This window comes from Triticum dicoccoides, chromosome 4B (genome assembly GCF_002162155.2).
Source record: "Triticum dicoccoides isolate Atlit2015 ecotype Zavitan chromosome 4B, WEW_v2.0, whole genome shotgun sequence".
Lineage (NCBI taxonomy): Eukaryota > Viridiplantae > Streptophyta > Magnoliopsida > Poales > Poaceae > Triticum > Triticum dicoccoides.
In genome coordinates this window covers 612,406,890-612,422,933 of record NC_041387.1, presented here as the reverse complement: position 1 = coordinate 612,422,933, position 16,044 = coordinate 612,406,890, and the positions used below count along the sequence as shown (strand labels likewise).

General features: G+C 47.4%; 2 protein-coding genes and 1 pseudogene across 2 annotated transcripts; 2 read left to right on the top strand and 1 right to left on the bottom strand.

The window, feature by feature from the left end:
* Positions 1-7,566: 7,566 nt before the first annotated feature.
* Positions 7,567-10,397, top strand: LOC119291759 (ankyrin repeat and SOCS box protein 10). The gene is made up of 5 exons (XM_037570570.1): positions 7,567-7,862; positions 9,444-9,535; positions 9,611-9,689; positions 9,777-9,874; positions 9,976-10,397. The coding sequence occupies exons 1-5, from the start codon at positions 7,691-7,693 to the stop codon at positions 10,159-10,161; spliced, it is 627 nt and encodes a 208-aa protein (XP_037426467.1). The 5' UTR covers positions 7,567-7,690; the 3' UTR covers positions 10,162-10,397.
* Positions 10,398-11,722: 1,325 nt separating this feature from the next.
* Positions 11,723-13,130, top strand: LOC119291757 (annotated as a pseudogene).
* Positions 13,131-13,260: 130 nt separating this feature from the next.
* Positions 13,261-16,038, bottom strand: LOC119291758 (mitochondrial import inner membrane translocase subunit TIM22-3-like). The gene is made up of 5 exons (XM_037570569.1): positions 15,853-16,038; positions 15,218-15,282; positions 15,039-15,111; positions 14,896-14,949; positions 13,261-13,760 (listed from the first exon to the last, which is right to left on the bottom strand). The coding sequence occupies exons 1-5, from the start codon at positions 16,007-16,009 to the stop codon at positions 13,531-13,533; spliced, it is 579 nt and encodes a 192-aa protein (XP_037426466.1). The 5' UTR covers positions 16,010-16,038; the 3' UTR covers positions 13,261-13,530.
* Positions 16,039-16,044: the final 6 nt, after the last annotated feature.

Here is a 16,044-nt window from a genome sequence, read left to right as displayed (position 1 = left end):
GCAAGGGGCAAGAAGGCGAGGTGGTTCCCCCCGACAAGATCCTTGCCGGGGGCAGCCTCCACAGCTCCGGCAGGAGCCTTGCCGGGGCAACTTGCCAAATGACACGCCAGCAGAATGCGTCACCCTTGAGCCCAAGGTTTCCAAACGCCATCAACCCCGTTGGAACCAAGGCTCGGGAGGCACTTCTTTGGTGGCATGCAGATCTTTGTGAAGACAAAGAGTAAAAGACGACGATCCTTGGCGAGATCCTTGCTAAGGAAATCTACAAGACCTCCGGTAAGATCATTGCTGGGGATGACCAAAGTATCTGCAGGGCCACAGCCAGGCTCGCGCCCGCCAAGGTTCCACCGCCATTCCCATGTAGTTGCCAGCCCACCAGCTAGGCAGGCACTTGCGTGTCAACAAGAGGCCTCTAGGCCAAGTCAGCGACGCCTACGTGGCGGCATGCAAATCTTTGTGAAGACCCTACCACTGCGCCACCTCAGCTACTTGCCAGCCTACATGGCACCACACGCCCCGCTGGCCTGGACGCGTGTCGGAGCAAGGTGGGGCGGCGATGGACGGGACGGGGGATGGTTTTCGTCCCCGATAAAGTGAGGGGGACACCTAAGGGTCGCATTAAATGCGCTTTGTCCCATAATGGCTAGCGATAAGCTCAACCACTGTACACCATTGCCACCTCCTGTGTGCCACTATGGCGATCCCCTTGACTATAAGAGGAGGCCCGAGGCATACTGGAGAGGGATTCGGACCCCTTGGCAAGTTACACATCGTAGCTAGTTCAAGAACAACAAGAACACTTAAATAGACACTAAAGCAGGACTAGGGTATTACGCACGTCGCGGCCCAAACCTGGGTAAACAACTCGTGTGCTTGGATTGACTGCTGATCCCGCTCTTCTGTCGACCCCACGCCCCGCAACCGTAGTAGGGATTCCCGTGACCCCATAGGTGTCTCTTCCCACCGACAAATGGCTTCCATGCCGAGCAATTTGTTTCAAGTGTTGTAGGTGATGAGGCTCCTTCCCAAGCTACAAGTACAATGGGGATTGGTCATATTCTTCTACAAGAAACACCCCTTGTCCATGTATAAGAAGGAGTAAGAGCCCCTCTTGTGGATTGACCACAAGGGAAGTCATCACCCCCAACACAAGAGCAAGATGCTATGGGAGATCATGTACCTATCCAAGAACACGATCAAGTCCCTCATGTTCGCGTACTAGATCAAGGGCCCCTTGAACCAATGCTTTCTCTCTCGGTAACAAGTACTCACTTCATGCATTTATTTAAATTAGAGTCAACATTGTGTATGTTGCATCATGGCATGATTAGTACTTGTTGAGTGAGTGCGTGTATGTATTTCTTATATCTTTGCACCCATGGGTTTTTGGATATATTTTGGACCCATGCTTTTTTGATGCATTCTATGGATCCTCAACATTTTCTTCGTTTGTTCGTAACTGGATATGTGCACTTGATTCCACTCTTAGTATGAGAAATGCACAAATTAATGAGGAACTCATACTATATTGGTTGTCTAGATATTTCTTCCATTTTGGCACTTGTTGCCAATGGGGGAGAAGTTTAGAGGGTTTAGGAGAAGTGGGTTGGTTCCTGTCATTCATGCATATCTACATTTGTTGTGCTTGCTCGTTGCATGGATGTGTATATAGAGAAAATTCCACCGAGTTCTTTCACATGCATATATTGTGGGGGTGTTTGCTCTATATATTGTGGTTCTACTAGCATTAAATTCTTGTGTAGTATTCCGATGCTAGTACAACCGGTTTTGATAACATCAACTATCTTTGTGATATTTGAGGCTATCAAAACCACCTCAAGTATACAATTTATTCTCGGATAGATTGCATACTTGTTTTAAATTCATTATATAAACCCTCTTGTTGAGATTGTCATCAATTACCAAAATGGGGGAGATTGAAAGGGCATGTAGCCCCTAAGTGTGGTTTTGGTAATTAAATGACAATCTCTATGGACTAATGTTTTTCAATGATATATATTTGAAGGTTTTGTCCATAGATGGTGCCTCAAGGATATTGGACGGAATCAAGGATGAAGTCCATATATATGAATATATATTTGCTCTATGCTTGGGAGTTAAATGACAATTCCTATGGAGCATCAAGTGCATTTAATCTTATATGAAGATATGTTCCATAGTGATGCTTGAAGTGCATTGGGTTGTTTTGTGAAGTCTGCCACCAACGCATCTGAAGAAGTCCTCATGGTATCCTTCTATGGATACCCCATGCACACGGGCTTGTACCATGCGCACGGGGTCGAGTGTCAACTCTCTGGATACCCCGTGATCACGAGGCCTAGGTGTTGGCTATCAAGATCCCATATCTAGTGAGGTTTCAAGTTGGTCTCGAATACATCTATTGAATCCATCAAGATTGATTTCTATGCCTAATCTAATTATGTTCGTGGTGGAGTTCATTGGAGGATCTCAAAGACTGACATATTTGGGCTTTTAAGGATCAAGGGCTTGAGATAATAATCAAAAAGAAGAATTCAAGTTATAGTTTCGAGAAAAGATCATGGTGAGCTCATGTGTTGGGTTTAGGTTGATCAACTCTTGAAGCAAGCAACTAGAGTGAAGAATCCATTGTGCCTCTCAAGATATTATGATGGAGGGCTTTTAAGAATCAAGGGTTTGAGAGAATAATCAAAGAGAAGAATTCAAGATATGATTTCAAGACAAGATCATGGTGAGCACATGTGTTGGTTTTCGGTTGATCAAGTCTTGAAGCAAGCAACTAGAGTGAAGAATTCATTATGCCTCTCAAGAGATTGTGATGGAGTTTTTAGAAGGGCAAGTGGTGACCAAGATGATATTCATAGTGGAACTTGATATGGCCATGAAAGAGTCTTTGGTGATATTGTCTTGAAGCAATGAAGGGAAATGGAGAGTTCATTGTGGCTTTCAAGAAACCAAGATGGATCTTGGAGTAAAGATGTTGGTTGACCAAGATGAAGTTCAAAGATTATATCTAGATTGTAAACTCTCAAAGGGCAAACATTGTACCACGTGGGATCAAGTGATCTAGTGGTATGCTAAGTAATTGTGAATTGTGCTTTGTTACCTAACCCGTGCTATGCGTTTGTTATGTCTATGTGGGTTAGGTGTTTCTCATGGGCTTGCATCAAAAGGAAAGATCTCAAGTAGCCTATGTGTGGATGACATCAAGTGGTGATGGTCATCGGGTTCGAGGAGTCCAAGTGCAAGATGAGAAGTCGGAGGTTGTATGCTTTGAAGCTTGTGGTCCACATCATGATAATGCTCATGTGAAGATGGGCTTAAGTTAAGGCTCCCCTCATTGCAATATGAGGAAGCAATTCAAGCATCTTCATCAAGTGGTTGTGGACAAGAATGGGATTCCAACTTGAGACAAGCATTGAAGTCATCACCAAGCTCAAGTTGAATATGCAAGGCAAAGGTATAACTTAGCTAGGTTTTCCTACTTTTTCCGGTCTCATAGTGCTTGGTGGGAGACCAGATAGTAGGTTTGATAGTCGTACTATCAAGAGGGACTCTCGGGCAAGTAGCTTGATCACGTCGCATGCAGATAGCTCAAACCTTTGCATTACTCGCATCACTATTTCTTGTTGATCTTGGGTGGTTCTCTATGTGAGGACCTTTGGCTTTTCCATATCTTCGAAACAAGCACAAGATCATCGTATTCAAAGTCCGTATGCCAAAGTTATCATTGTTTTAGTGGGCTGCTGTAGGCTGTCCTGAGTACCCCGTGGACACAGGGTTCTTGACCCCCGTTGGCATGGGGCCCCATGCACACGGGCGTGTAACCATGCACATGGGACCCCGTGGGCACGGGGCCTAAACCCCCATGTGCACGGGGTGTTCAGGAACTGCCCGTTGAGCCCCAACGGCTAGTTTTGGGTTTTGTCTATTTAAGGGCTCCTTCCTCCCACCGGTTGGGGGGCTGTTGGTTCACATTTTAAACATCATTTTGAGCCTCTTACCACCTCTCCCAAACCCCTATCTCCCCTCTAAGTGAAGGGGGATCTGTGGATGGATCTTGGAGTCATTTGTTGATTTCCTCCATTGCATCCCCTCTCTTCAATCTCCCACTTTCTTGAGAGAGTGAGTTGAGCATTTGTTGCTTGACCTTGCATTGCATTTGTAGCATTCGTTTGAGCTCCCCACATCGATTTGTTCGAGTGAGAGACCGTGAGTTTATTACTCTTGGAGGCTTCGCCTCCTAGACGGTTCTGTGAGATCTTTGAGAAGTTTGTGAAGAGGCCTAAGTGGCCAAGGTTCCTCCGGAAGCTTCATTTTGTGGTGTGCTATGGGGAAGGTTGTGAAGTGGCCTGGGTGGTCAAGTTCCTCCGGAAGCTTCCATGGTTGTGGTGTGCTCCGGAGAAGATTGTAAAGGTGTGGTGTTCGCCTTCAAGACCAACCCCGAGTGAGCCGAGGCTCATCCGTTGGGGGTGACTCGAAAGGGAGAATACGGTGAGTCATTTGGTGACGCCCCGGAGCTTTGGCTTCGACACTGCTCTAACGGATATTAGCACTCTCACGAGTGTGAACTTCGGGATAAATCCGCGTCCCTGACTCACTTGTGGTTATCTCATACCCACGCCCTTTACTTTCCACAATTCATACTTGCTCATATTGATATATCTTGTGCTAGTTGAATTGTTTAGTTGTTCCTTCATTTCCATATCTTGTGATATAGTTTGTGCTTGCTAGTTTGCTTAAGTGCATATCTTGTTTAGCATAGGTTGTTGGTGCACTTAGTTGAGCCTAGGCATATTTAGGATTTGTGCTTAAAAAGTATCCGTTAGTTTAATTCCGCATTAGGATAAAGCCAAATCCATAAAAGTTTTAAAACTCCTATTCACCCCCCTCTAGTCGTCATCTAGATCATTTCAATGGAGAAAGTTGTTGCTTACAAGAGGAAACAAAACCTAAAGATTCCAAAAACTTTTAAAGGTAAATCCTTCTCCACTATTGATCATTTTGTTTTATGTGAGCAAATTAGTAAGGTAGATTTCTATTCACATATATTATTACCCCTCATAATAATTGTTCGGTGCGGTTTTCCCGATCATCGCCTTACGCAATGGGTTATGACAATGGTGACTGATTGACTATAGCAATGGTGTGCCAACGATGCAATGACCGGCTACAATCATGGCAAGGGTCGAAATCACAAGGTTGTTGGCAACACCTCCAACCATCTTCTCCTAAGTTCCTAAGAGGGCGGCAATATGGAATGGGGGAAGACACTACCGTCAAACTCATGGAAACACAATGAGACGGGAGGATGAAGAAAAGAGGGATATTATGAAAGAGGAGAGGGGTGTCAAAATAGGGGTGTGCCTTCGAGCATCTCTAGCCGCACCCCCAACTGGCCCCCACGACGCCTTTTTTTCTACCGGCGCAAAAAAATTCGCCCAGTCGCGCCCCCAGGACGTCAAATTCCACCGATCCAGGCCATTTTGCGCCCGGCGATCCCAGGCCGAACCCCATCGCACTAGGGGGCACTTGGAGGCTCCGGCGAAAGGAAAAGTGGCGCGTGGAGCACCACTGTCAGGCGAAAAACGCATTTTCCCCGCCCAGATTCGACCCACGCGCAGAAGAACACCACTTCCCCTTTCGCCGCCATGCCGATACCAGCGCCACCTCTCTGCCCACAACCGCTACTCCGCTGCTAGAAAGGCCATTCCCTCGCCTAAAAGAGAGGGTTTCGCCGCGACAGCCTCCATCCCGCTCCTGGTCGATCTTTCCAGGATTTCGACCACGCATGCGAGGATACCGGCGGCTACCCGCCCACCACGCCCATGAGGTGTTCGACGATTTGCTTGCTCGACGATGGACTCCGACGATGAGGAGGCGTTCGTAGCTCTGATGGAGGAGGAAGCCGAGGCCAACACCGACGACGAAGAACACCTCATGATCCTCGCCGCTCTGTCCGGCCTGTTCGTGAAGAATGCAAAGTCGTTGCAAGGTGGCTCAGCACCGGGCCGCCACAAGAGCAAGCAGAGGCATCAAATGGAGGGCTATTGCTTCCTCTATGCCGACTACTTCGCCAATGATCCACTACACGGTGAGAAAGTATTTCAGCGCCGTTATCGGATGAGCCGGAAGCTCTTCCTCAAGATTGTGAGTGCCATCCGGGAGTTCGACAACTATTTCATTTGAAAGAGGGATTGCACCGGCCCAGTTGGATTCTCCTCACTCCAGAAGTGCACGATGGCTATGAGGATGCTTGCATATGGAGCTCCCGGTGATATACAAGAAGACTATGGACGCATGGCCGAGTCCATCACCATTGAGTGTTTGTACAAGTTTTGCAGGGTAGTGGTGGAAGTGTTTGGACCACAGTACTTACGATCGCCCAATGCTGAAACACTGCTCAGATCCTAGCACAGAATGAAGCAGGAGGATTTCCTCGGATGCTTGGAAGCATCCACTACATGCATTGGGTATGGAAAAACTGTCCATTTGCTTGGTAGGGGATGTACAAAGGCGCGAAAGTAGGTTGCAGTGTGGTACTTGAGGCAGTATCTACACATGACCTCTGGATTTGGCACTCCTTCTTTGGTATGTCAGGAACTCACAATGACATCAATGTCCTGCAGTGCTCAAATGTCTTTGGCAAGCTTGTTGAAGGTCATGCTCCTCCGATGAACTTAGACGTCAATGGGCGCCACTACAATAAGGGATACTACCTAGTAGATGACATCTATCCAAGATGGTCAACATTTGTGAAGACTATCTCAAACCCAGTCCAGGAGGCAATAACTCCTACTTTGCTAAGTGTCAGGAGGCTTGCAGGAAGGATCTCGAGCGGTCATTTGGTGTGCTCCAATCTCGATTTGCTGTTGTCCGGTACCCCGCTCTAACCTGGTCGAAATATCAGATGTGGGAGGTGATGAATTGTTGTGTCATCTTGCACAACATGATTATTGGGAGCGAGCAGGGCGAGCCAGTGTTTGACACTAAACCATATTTCAGGCAGGGTCCTCTTGCAACTGTTGATCACCAGGTACCAGCGGCATGGGTTGCCTTTCTCAATATACGTCAGGAGATCCGAGACCTACAAGTGCATCAAGAACTACAACACGATCTGGTGGAGCACCTATGAAGGCTCAAGGGCAACACATAGTTTGATGTGTTTTAATTCGTGTTTGAATTATGAGCTTGCGCCATTAAACTATTTGATTTGTATGGATTTCTGTGATGAACTATGTGATAAAAAATATTTATTTATTGAATTTTTGCCGAAGTGTAACGAATTTGTGCCGAATCTGAGTTGAAACTCGGCAGCTGGGGCCGCAACTTGGGGGACGGCTGGGAACCAGAGCCCCCGACATCGAAAATAGTGCCGACAAGCCACCAAGAGGCGCTATTTTCCGCCTAAAAACGCTCCGGGCGCGAAAGGCTCGAGATGCTCTTAGGGCTAGGATGACCTAACTATCTATTTCCTGCATATGATCATTTTGTTCCGTATGATCTAGAGCGTTTGTTCCTGATCCGACGTCGCCAGATAAAGGGCACACGCCGCCTAGGTAGGTTTTTCGTCCCCGTGGGCTCTCGACACAAGTCTCGACCGCAGCCGCCGTCAGAGCGCAGCACACGCTCGCGAGCCCACCGAAGCCCAGGCGCGCGGAGACCCAGACCCAGCGAGGCCTCGCCGCAGATGGCAGTCCCCGGCGGCCGCAACGGCCTCGTCGAGGACGACGACGTCGCCGACCAGGCCGGCGCCTTCGTCGCCCCCTCCGACGACGAGGAGGCGCCGCTGCCTCCCCACCTCCAGGCCCTCTCCGACGCCGCCCAGAACGGCGACGTCAACGCCCTCCGCACCGCGCTCGGTACAGGCTTAATTCCGCCCCCCTGAATCTGGATTATACTTTTAGGGTTCTACGAGGTTGTTTGATTAGAGCAGAGTACGCGTACTGTATCGATTAATTCACTAGCCAGACCGCCGCTTTTCATGGCGTCCCCGTGAAAATTGCAGATGTTTCAGCGTATAGTTTAGTGATCCTGCCTGAACCTATGGCCTTGTCACTTGTCAGCGGATCGGGTTGTATTTTCTACCTGGATTTTCCTGGTGCAAGTCTTGTGTTGGATGATTGCGATGTATGAGTTGTGTTTGGGTCGCTTCTGCACACGCCCTCTGTGTGCTTCCATCAGCTCAGTGACCCAGGAGCAAAGTCTTCACTTAATCCAGTAGCACTAGGATGCATTTCTGCGTGTGGAATTACCACATATATGTATGATAAGCTATAAATTTTGTTGCTGGAATCTAGGACATATATGTTGTTGAAAACGTGGCGACTTAACCTGCCAATGGAATCTCTTATTATTGCAATCGATTTAGAGCCATCCGGGTAATGCTGTACTTTTATTTTATCTTTGTGGGAGACAGGGGATGCTGTATTATGCCAAGGAAGCAACAAAATGTTTGTTGGAGAAAAACATTTGTTAGTGTTTAATGGAATGAAACAATTTGCTGTATGGCTCTTGAGATGATATTTGTCTATCAGTTGGTTTTCTAAAATTAGCAAAACACAGGCACTTTTTAAAAGCCATCCTATTATGTCAAACACAATTTAAATTTCCTTGCCTAACCCTAGAAAATTTGAAGGACAACTCTAGTTTGGGAATCTTAGCTTGTTTATCTGAATTGCTTGCTATGCTTGCTTGGCTGGCATGTCGGCTGTGTTTGGTTGATGCCCACACTAGCCTACCAAATGTTGGTAAGAGTTGGCTTGCCACTTTTTTGGTCAAGGAATTCCTCACCCTCATTTGGCCAACTATTTAGCAATAATCTGTGAGAGGAATGGTGGACACCCATTGGCAACCAAAAATTTGACTGCAAACCAGACAATGACCAAGATTTGATAGGCACCCAATTTTTTGGCGGGGCTAGTATGGGCAGCAAACCAATCAGACCTTCCCCATGAATGTTATCAATCTTCATTGGGTCTCATCTTCAGAACACCCCCTTGTGGTGATTTTTATGGTTAACTTGAAATTTGTAAGGATATAATCTCCATTGTTTAGGAACATATATTCGTAAAAAGAAAGTACTTCTATGTTTTTTAGTCTTGTACTAGCATACATAAATTAATAGTTCTTAAATTGGAACTTAAACAAGGGAAATGCTATTGCTGGGGTAGAGCTGGGTACATAGGTTGGATGCATATCTTTCATGGTTATTGTTGAGTTCTCTCTTCAAGTTTGTCTAAGTGATCGTTATCAGATCTCACTCTTGCAGTGTTACAATCATATAATGATTAGTTGAGGTCCGTATGGTGATTGCTAACCATCTCAGTGTGTCGGGCCATATTGCTGCACTGGTTCAGAAGTCTTGTTGCTAAAACATGCCTGCATATGTGGCTGATATCGATGGAGCTCTTTATTTAGATTCCACTGTTATGTTTACGCAGATAACTATGGTGGCAGCATTGATGATCCAGTTGAAGATGGTGATACTGTGCTTCACCTGGCATGCTTATATGGGCATCTACCTTGCGTGCAGGTTTACATTTTCCTTGGCCTTTTTAGACATTTTTCTCCGCTCAATGGTTGTATCTAACCATGTTCATCTTGTCAGCTACTGCTGGAACGTGGAGCAAACTTAGAGTGCAAAGATGAAGAAGGGGCAATTCCTCTCCATGATGCTTGTGCTGGAGGTATGCATTCTTTTAATTGCAGTGAGCTGTTTTTTTTCCTTTTTGCACTCAATGTGTTTAGTTTATTTACTGACACTCTTTGTACAGGCTTCACTGAGATAGTTCGGTACATTCTCAGTTTTGCTGCAAATGCTGAGGGTTGTGCAACGCGAATGCTCAACACCGTTGATGCTGAAGGCGATACTGTAAGCCCTCTTGACCACTCGATCATATGCCAGCCATGTTGATTTTGCAGCAAATGTGCCATCGGCGTGGTCTTATAACCTTATGTGTTTGCTCCGTGCAGCCACTCCACCATGCTGCCAGAGGGGAACACATGGACACCGTCAAGCTTTTGCTCGAAGCTGGCGCATGCCCCAAGAAGGAGAATACCTACGGGCAGGCAGCCGCCGAGATGGCCGATCAAGATACCGAAGTCCGTGCCCTGTTAACCGCCAAGCAAGTCGAGGCCAGCATACATATGACGAACTGAGGATGGACCTGTCGGAGGAACCCTTGGTTGATATCAGTCATGATGAGTGGGCAGTTAAATGAGTGGTAGTATTAGACTATTAGTATCATCATACACAGCTTGCCTACTATGAGAATTGCATTTCTGTTGTCACCAGAACTATGGAGTTATCTGCAGAGAGGACATGTGTTTCTCCATTTGCCCTTTGTATCTGTATTTTTCGAGTTATATCAAAGGCACAATCAGTTGAACTCTCATTACCTGCTTTTCCAGCATGATTACTCTTACCCTTGCGAAAATTTTGAAAAAGGAAATATTTCGTCCATGACAACCTGAGACTGAATTGCTTAAGTTACCCGTGGCGTGTTTGGTGGAGTCTATGAGAATTTTGAAGGAGGCTTGAATGTTCAATAGCTTGCATTCTTATGTGTTTGGTGGCAAAAAAAATGAATTTCTGCAAAAAAAAAATACTCCCTCCGTAAAGAAATATAAGACTCCCTTCGTCTCATAATATAAGAATATTTTTCAAGCTAACATAGCTTGAAAAAACGTTCTTATATTTTGGGACGGAGGGAGTAGATGTCAGAGAGGACATTGGAAAGAGCAGTAATGTTGTTTGCCTTGTTCTTTGATACTTGGTTCAATGTTTTCCATGTCTTGATATTATCTAAACTTTTGTGCAAATATTTACTTATGTTGAAATCTTGCTGGAACTCTGTATAAAATGCATTTTTTTCCATTCTTACTCCCTTTGTAAATTAATACATGACATTTTAGATCACTAAAGTAATGATCTAAATGTCTTAGGCCCTCATCAGAAGCCATAAAAGCCCCAAAAAAATCTATTTAGGAGCTTTTATGTCTTTTTGGTCAAAATGAAAAGGCCGCAAAAGCAAAAGCAGAAGCCCAAACAAACAGGGCCTTACAGAAAGAGTACATGATTGTGGTGGCATTCTTGCAATATCAGGAATGAGGTAACCACACCAAACTCATATACATGCTATCAAATAAAATGTCAGCTTGGCATGGATGCTACCACGCCAATAGGTATGTACTCGGACATGTCTAGAGTCAGCATGTCTCGGTGGAGAACAAGGGTGAGAAAGCCACCAAACACGCCCTCGCGTTCACTAGGCGTGGAGTCTATTGCTATCCCTTTACCATGGTATAAGAGGATGAAACCGTCATGTTTGTCTTCTACTCTCTCCGTTCCTAAATACTTCTCTTTTTAGAGATATCAAATGAAGTACCACATACGAAAGTATATATACTCATTTTGCTCCGTATGTATTCACTTGTTGAAATCTTTAAAAAGACATATTTCGGAACGGAGGGAGCACAAAGATATGGTTATGTTTTTGATATGGTGTGATACATCTCTTTCTCAAAATTAAATACCAGAGAAACCTAATGCACATTAATTGTAAAAAAATAATGTAATTACACGGTGTAATCTAGGGATTTTTATTGCAAAGCCACCAACGCGCTGCCGTGTGCACTTTGCATACCGGAGTCGGTAAGTAGTACTACTGGCACGAACCGGAGGAGCCGGGCTCGGGCCCGTTGCCGATCTTACATATAGCTGAACGCGAACCCGGAATTCCCCAACTCCCATTCGATCGCCGCCTCCCTCCATGGCGGCCGTGCAGCGCCGCCAACCCCTCCCGCCCGCCTCGCATCAGCTGCGCCGCGCCGATCCTGCGTGTCCCGGCACCGCGCCCCCGCCGGTCTGCCGCTACTGGAAGTCCGGCCACTGCGGCCGGAACCCCTGCCGGTTCCTCCACGCCGATCCGGCGCCGCCGCCGCCGGTCGTCGTCGTCGCCAAGAAGCGCAGCAACACCTGGGTCAACACCTCCTCCAAAATCGCCAAGCCCAGCGCCACAACCGATGAAGGAGAGGCTGCGGTTCCTCCGGTGCCGCCGCCGACGAAGGCCAAACCCAGCCCCGCAACCAATGCCCGCGAGGCCGCGGTCCCTTTGCCGCCTCCCGAGCGCGTCCAGGAACCACCCGGCAGTGGCGCGTGGTGCGTAGGCGACGGCATCCGCGGCGTCGCCCGGCTCGAGGGCCACTCCAAGGCGGTCACCGGCGTCGCCGTTCCCGAAGGGTCCGGCAAGCTCTTCTCCGGCAGCCTGGACGGCACGGTGCGCGCCTGGGACTGCGCTACCGGGCAGTGCGTCCGCGTCGCGCCGGTGCAGGAAGGGGAGGTGGGCCGCCTGATCGCCATGGGCCCGTGGGTGCTCGTCCGCGTCCGGGCGCCGTCAGGGCGTTCCAAGCGGGGAGCGGCGAGGAGCTGCGGCTGCGGCTGCCCGTCGCCGCCGCGCAGGTCACTGCCCTACTTGCAGAGGACGACGAGCGCCTCTTCGCCGGCGTGGAGGACGGCGCCATCTACATGTGGAGGCTGGACCCAGGGCGCCAGCGGTTCGACGAGGTCGCCGCGCTCGCGGGCCACGACGGGCACGCCGTCGCGTCGCTGGCCCAGGGGAAGGGCGCGCTCTACTCCGGCGCGGCGGACGGCGGCATCAGGGTCTGGGACCTCGAGACGCGCCGGTGCGTCTGCAGCTTCGCCGGCCACGCGTCCATGGTCACCGCGCTGCTGTGCTGGGACCGTTTCCTGCTCTCCTCGTCCGTCGACGGCACCGTGAAGGCATGGAGGTCCAAGCCGGACCGCGCCGGCGACGTCGAGCCCGAGCTGGAGGTGCACTACACCCACAGAGAAGAAGGCGAGCGGGTGGTCGCCATGGACGGGACGCACGACGCCGACAAGAAGCCCGTCCTGCTCGTCTCGCGCGGCGACGGAGTCGTCCGAGTCTGCGACCTCCCGTCGTTCAAGCCCAGAGGGCAGATTCGCTGCAACGGCGAGGTCACAGCAATGTCACTCAGGACCCCCGGTGTGATCTTCACCGGGGACAAGTCCGGCGAGGTCAGAGTGGTGAAGTGGACGCCGGCAGCTGCAGCCTGAATTATTCATTAGGCGCACCGGCCTCTGCAAATCAATCTCGTCGACCACTGGCAGCTTCAATTTTAGGCCAGTGAGTTCGTACTTCAGAGCAATCAGTAGGATTCTAGTGCAATGTAAAAATACCAGTGGTTATACAGTATGGATAAGAGATATTCAGAATCTGAAGAACCGCCATCACTTCATTCTTACTGTCACAAACCATATCTCAGATGTTAACAGAAGCACGAACACGAAGGTCGGGCGACGGAAATTTCATAATTCTTATCAGCTACAATCTCAAAGAAGCACATACAGCGTTCTGCAGCAAGAAAAACCTGGCAAGGAAGCAAATCTACACTCTTGACAATTCCAGAAACGAATCTACATACGCGAAGGAAGTCTGGAGCTAAGGTTTTTACTGATCATCTCTCTTTCTCTCCCTACGATGTTGCCTAGTGCTTGGGCTTCACCAAGGTCTGGCAGCAAGAAGCTAGAGCATCTGATGCGTCGAGAATTGGCGGAAGCATGAAAGGGGGGAGAACGCCGCCTTTCTCGTGCGCAAAGGTCAGAGCGTTTCCTCGGAGCGTGTGGGCCATTGCAGCCTGCTGCTTGTTCAGCCCCTCCATTATGCAAGAGAATGCTGCGAAGGTGGCGCAGCTCTGAAGCAATGCTTGAGGTGTTCCTGGGTTAAGAGAATAATAGAACCAAACCGCATGAGAAAATGATAGAACCAAACCGCATGAGAAAATGATGTAGCCAAAGCTCCAATAGTTAAGAGATAGACTGCTATTAATAATGGATTCTAAAGAGCAGCTTGGGCGTACATGCACAAATGAGTCCACAAACAAAAAATAAATCTTGAAACATCCTTCCAATGTGCCAGCTATAGGCTCATCCCTCCTTAAGACACTTGAATACAGGAAAAATGCAATGCAGGTACAACATATGTGCCGGTAAAGCGGCATAGCGGTGCAGTTTTGAGCTAACAAGAGATGCATGCATAACTACGTGTCCAGCTAGCCATTAATATTACTACTGACCTTTTTCAGGTAACGTATTACACATGAGCACCAACTGAAACTGAACATTGCAGCGAATTGTTCTGAACAAAATGTGCAAATCAGCACTACAGATGCATGAGTGATTGTTGTTTCAAGTGTCATCTACTCCGTATCAGTTAGTTGGACCCTGTCCAGTCATATCCAGTGGGTGCAAGACTCCAATAACAAGCAAAACACACACTCAAGGAGTCAAGTGTCTCCTGAGTAAAGGTATCTTGATTTTGTTAATTTCTTAGACATGATACTGAACCTCTTGGAAACCAGCTTTGATAAAATACAACAATTACAGGAAGCAATGCAGTCATGCATTTATAGACAAAATTCAGTTTAAATTCACACCTGATCTCTCTAAATAAGTATCACTTGAAATCCAATTCAAGAACTACAAGCCCACAACATATAACTTACGCTCAATGGACTACCTACATGCTACACAGTTTACCAAATGCAAATTATTGTCCTAACCATACAGTTTTAGGAAGTAAGAGTTTTATACAGATTGCCAACCAAGAATTTACACATAACACTTCAGCGTTGCTAGATTTTCAGAAAAAAATAACTGTTGAACAATCAAGTAGCCAGAACACCAAATATTTTGTACAGTATAAACAAAAACAAGTTCTCGGCTAGTAAGTACTAACAGAAAATGGTAATGATACCCAATATCATACACCATCCTTTTCATATTAGGTACAGTAACCAGACAAAATCATTGTCAGTTTGTCACTAAGTAACATTAGTTCAACATAAATGTACCTGGAAAGCTCAAGGCAAGGCCAGTGCAACATCCAGCAATGCCAGAATTGACAACTGTCAAAGGAACATGTCAGTTGAGTTCATACTATATGTTCAACCATCAAGATTCCAACACACAAATAGAAAGGCAAAAGTAAACTTACGATCATCTTTCCCGCGTAGCTTTTTCAATAAGCACACAATGAAACTCTGGACGCCGGAGAGAACTGCAAAAGTCTAATTCAAGAAATTTCTATCATGAGCATCCAGTCTGGAAAAAAGGGATATAGCACATTTTTCAATGTGAGAGAACATATCCCCACAAGCATTATGAACAACAAACCTTGGCAGCCGAGCCTGCATTGCTGAGTGAGCCCTTGAAGCCCTTCTTAGTGATCAAACCTTGCCCTGAAAAAAGAACCGAGTGAGCCACATAAGGATTTTATACGAGGAAAATAACTAGAGTACAAAGGTTATGCAAGTTAGTGAAACCATACAAACACAATTAGCATCTACTCCCTCCGTTTAGAGATTTCAAATGGACTACCACATACGGATGTATATAGACATATTTTATAGTGTATATTCACTCAATTTGCTCCGTATGTAGTCACTTGTTGAAATCTCTAGAAAGACAAATATTTAGGAACGGAGGGAGTAACATTCAGACTAGCAGAAACCATACAAACATTCAGGCTACCAAACTAAAGGTATTGCACGCAATGTGCAATTATCTGCAAAACACTATATCTAGCAAGGCTGTATAACCTTATCTAGGAATTTCCGTAAGCTTGGATTCGGGTGAGAATTGCACGCGTCAGTGCAAGGGAAATTCCTATCACTATCTGGCCTAATAAGAGTTGACTCCGAAAACAGATAATTTGGGGACAGCAACATCAGGGAGATGATGAATGCAGCGACGCGAAATAGAGTTATCTGGGAGAAGAAAAGGGCGGGGTTGGGGAATGGGGATAATACCGTATCCAACGACGCCTCCGACGAAGGCGCCGGCGCCGAAGTCCCCGGCGGACCGGAGGAGGCAGACGACTGGGGCGGCGTATAGAGGCGACGGAGGCACGCCTCCCTCGGCTCCGAGCCCCTCGCCGTCCGACCCGTTCTCGCGCTTTGACGACATCTCCCTGAACGAACTCGCGGGCGGAGGGGGTGGGG

Coding starts and splice junctions, on each gene's coding strand:
- LOC119291759 (XM_037570570.1), top strand. CDS start 7,691: ATGGCAGTCCCCGGCGGCCGCAACGGCCTCGTCGAGGACGACGACGTC. Junction 7,863..9,443: donor CGCCCTCCGCACCGCGCTCG/GTACAGGCTTAA, acceptor ATGTTTACGCAG/ATAACTATGGTGGCAGCATT. Junction 9,536..9,610: donor GGCATCTACCTTGCGTGCAG/GTTTACATTTTC, acceptor TCATCTTGTCAG/CTACTGCTGGAACGTGGAGC.
- LOC119291758 (XM_037570569.1), bottom strand. CDS start 16,009: ATGTCGTCAAAGCGCGAGAACGGGTCGGACGGCGAGGGGCTCGGAGCC. Junction 15,283..15,852: donor CGGAGGCGTCGTTGGATACG/GTATTATCCCCA, acceptor TTCTTTTTTCAG/GGCAAGGTTTGATCACTAAG. Junction 13,761..14,895: donor CCTTGCCTTGAGCTTTCCAG/GTACATTTATGT, acceptor CTCTTAACCCAG/GAACACCTCAAGCATTGCTT.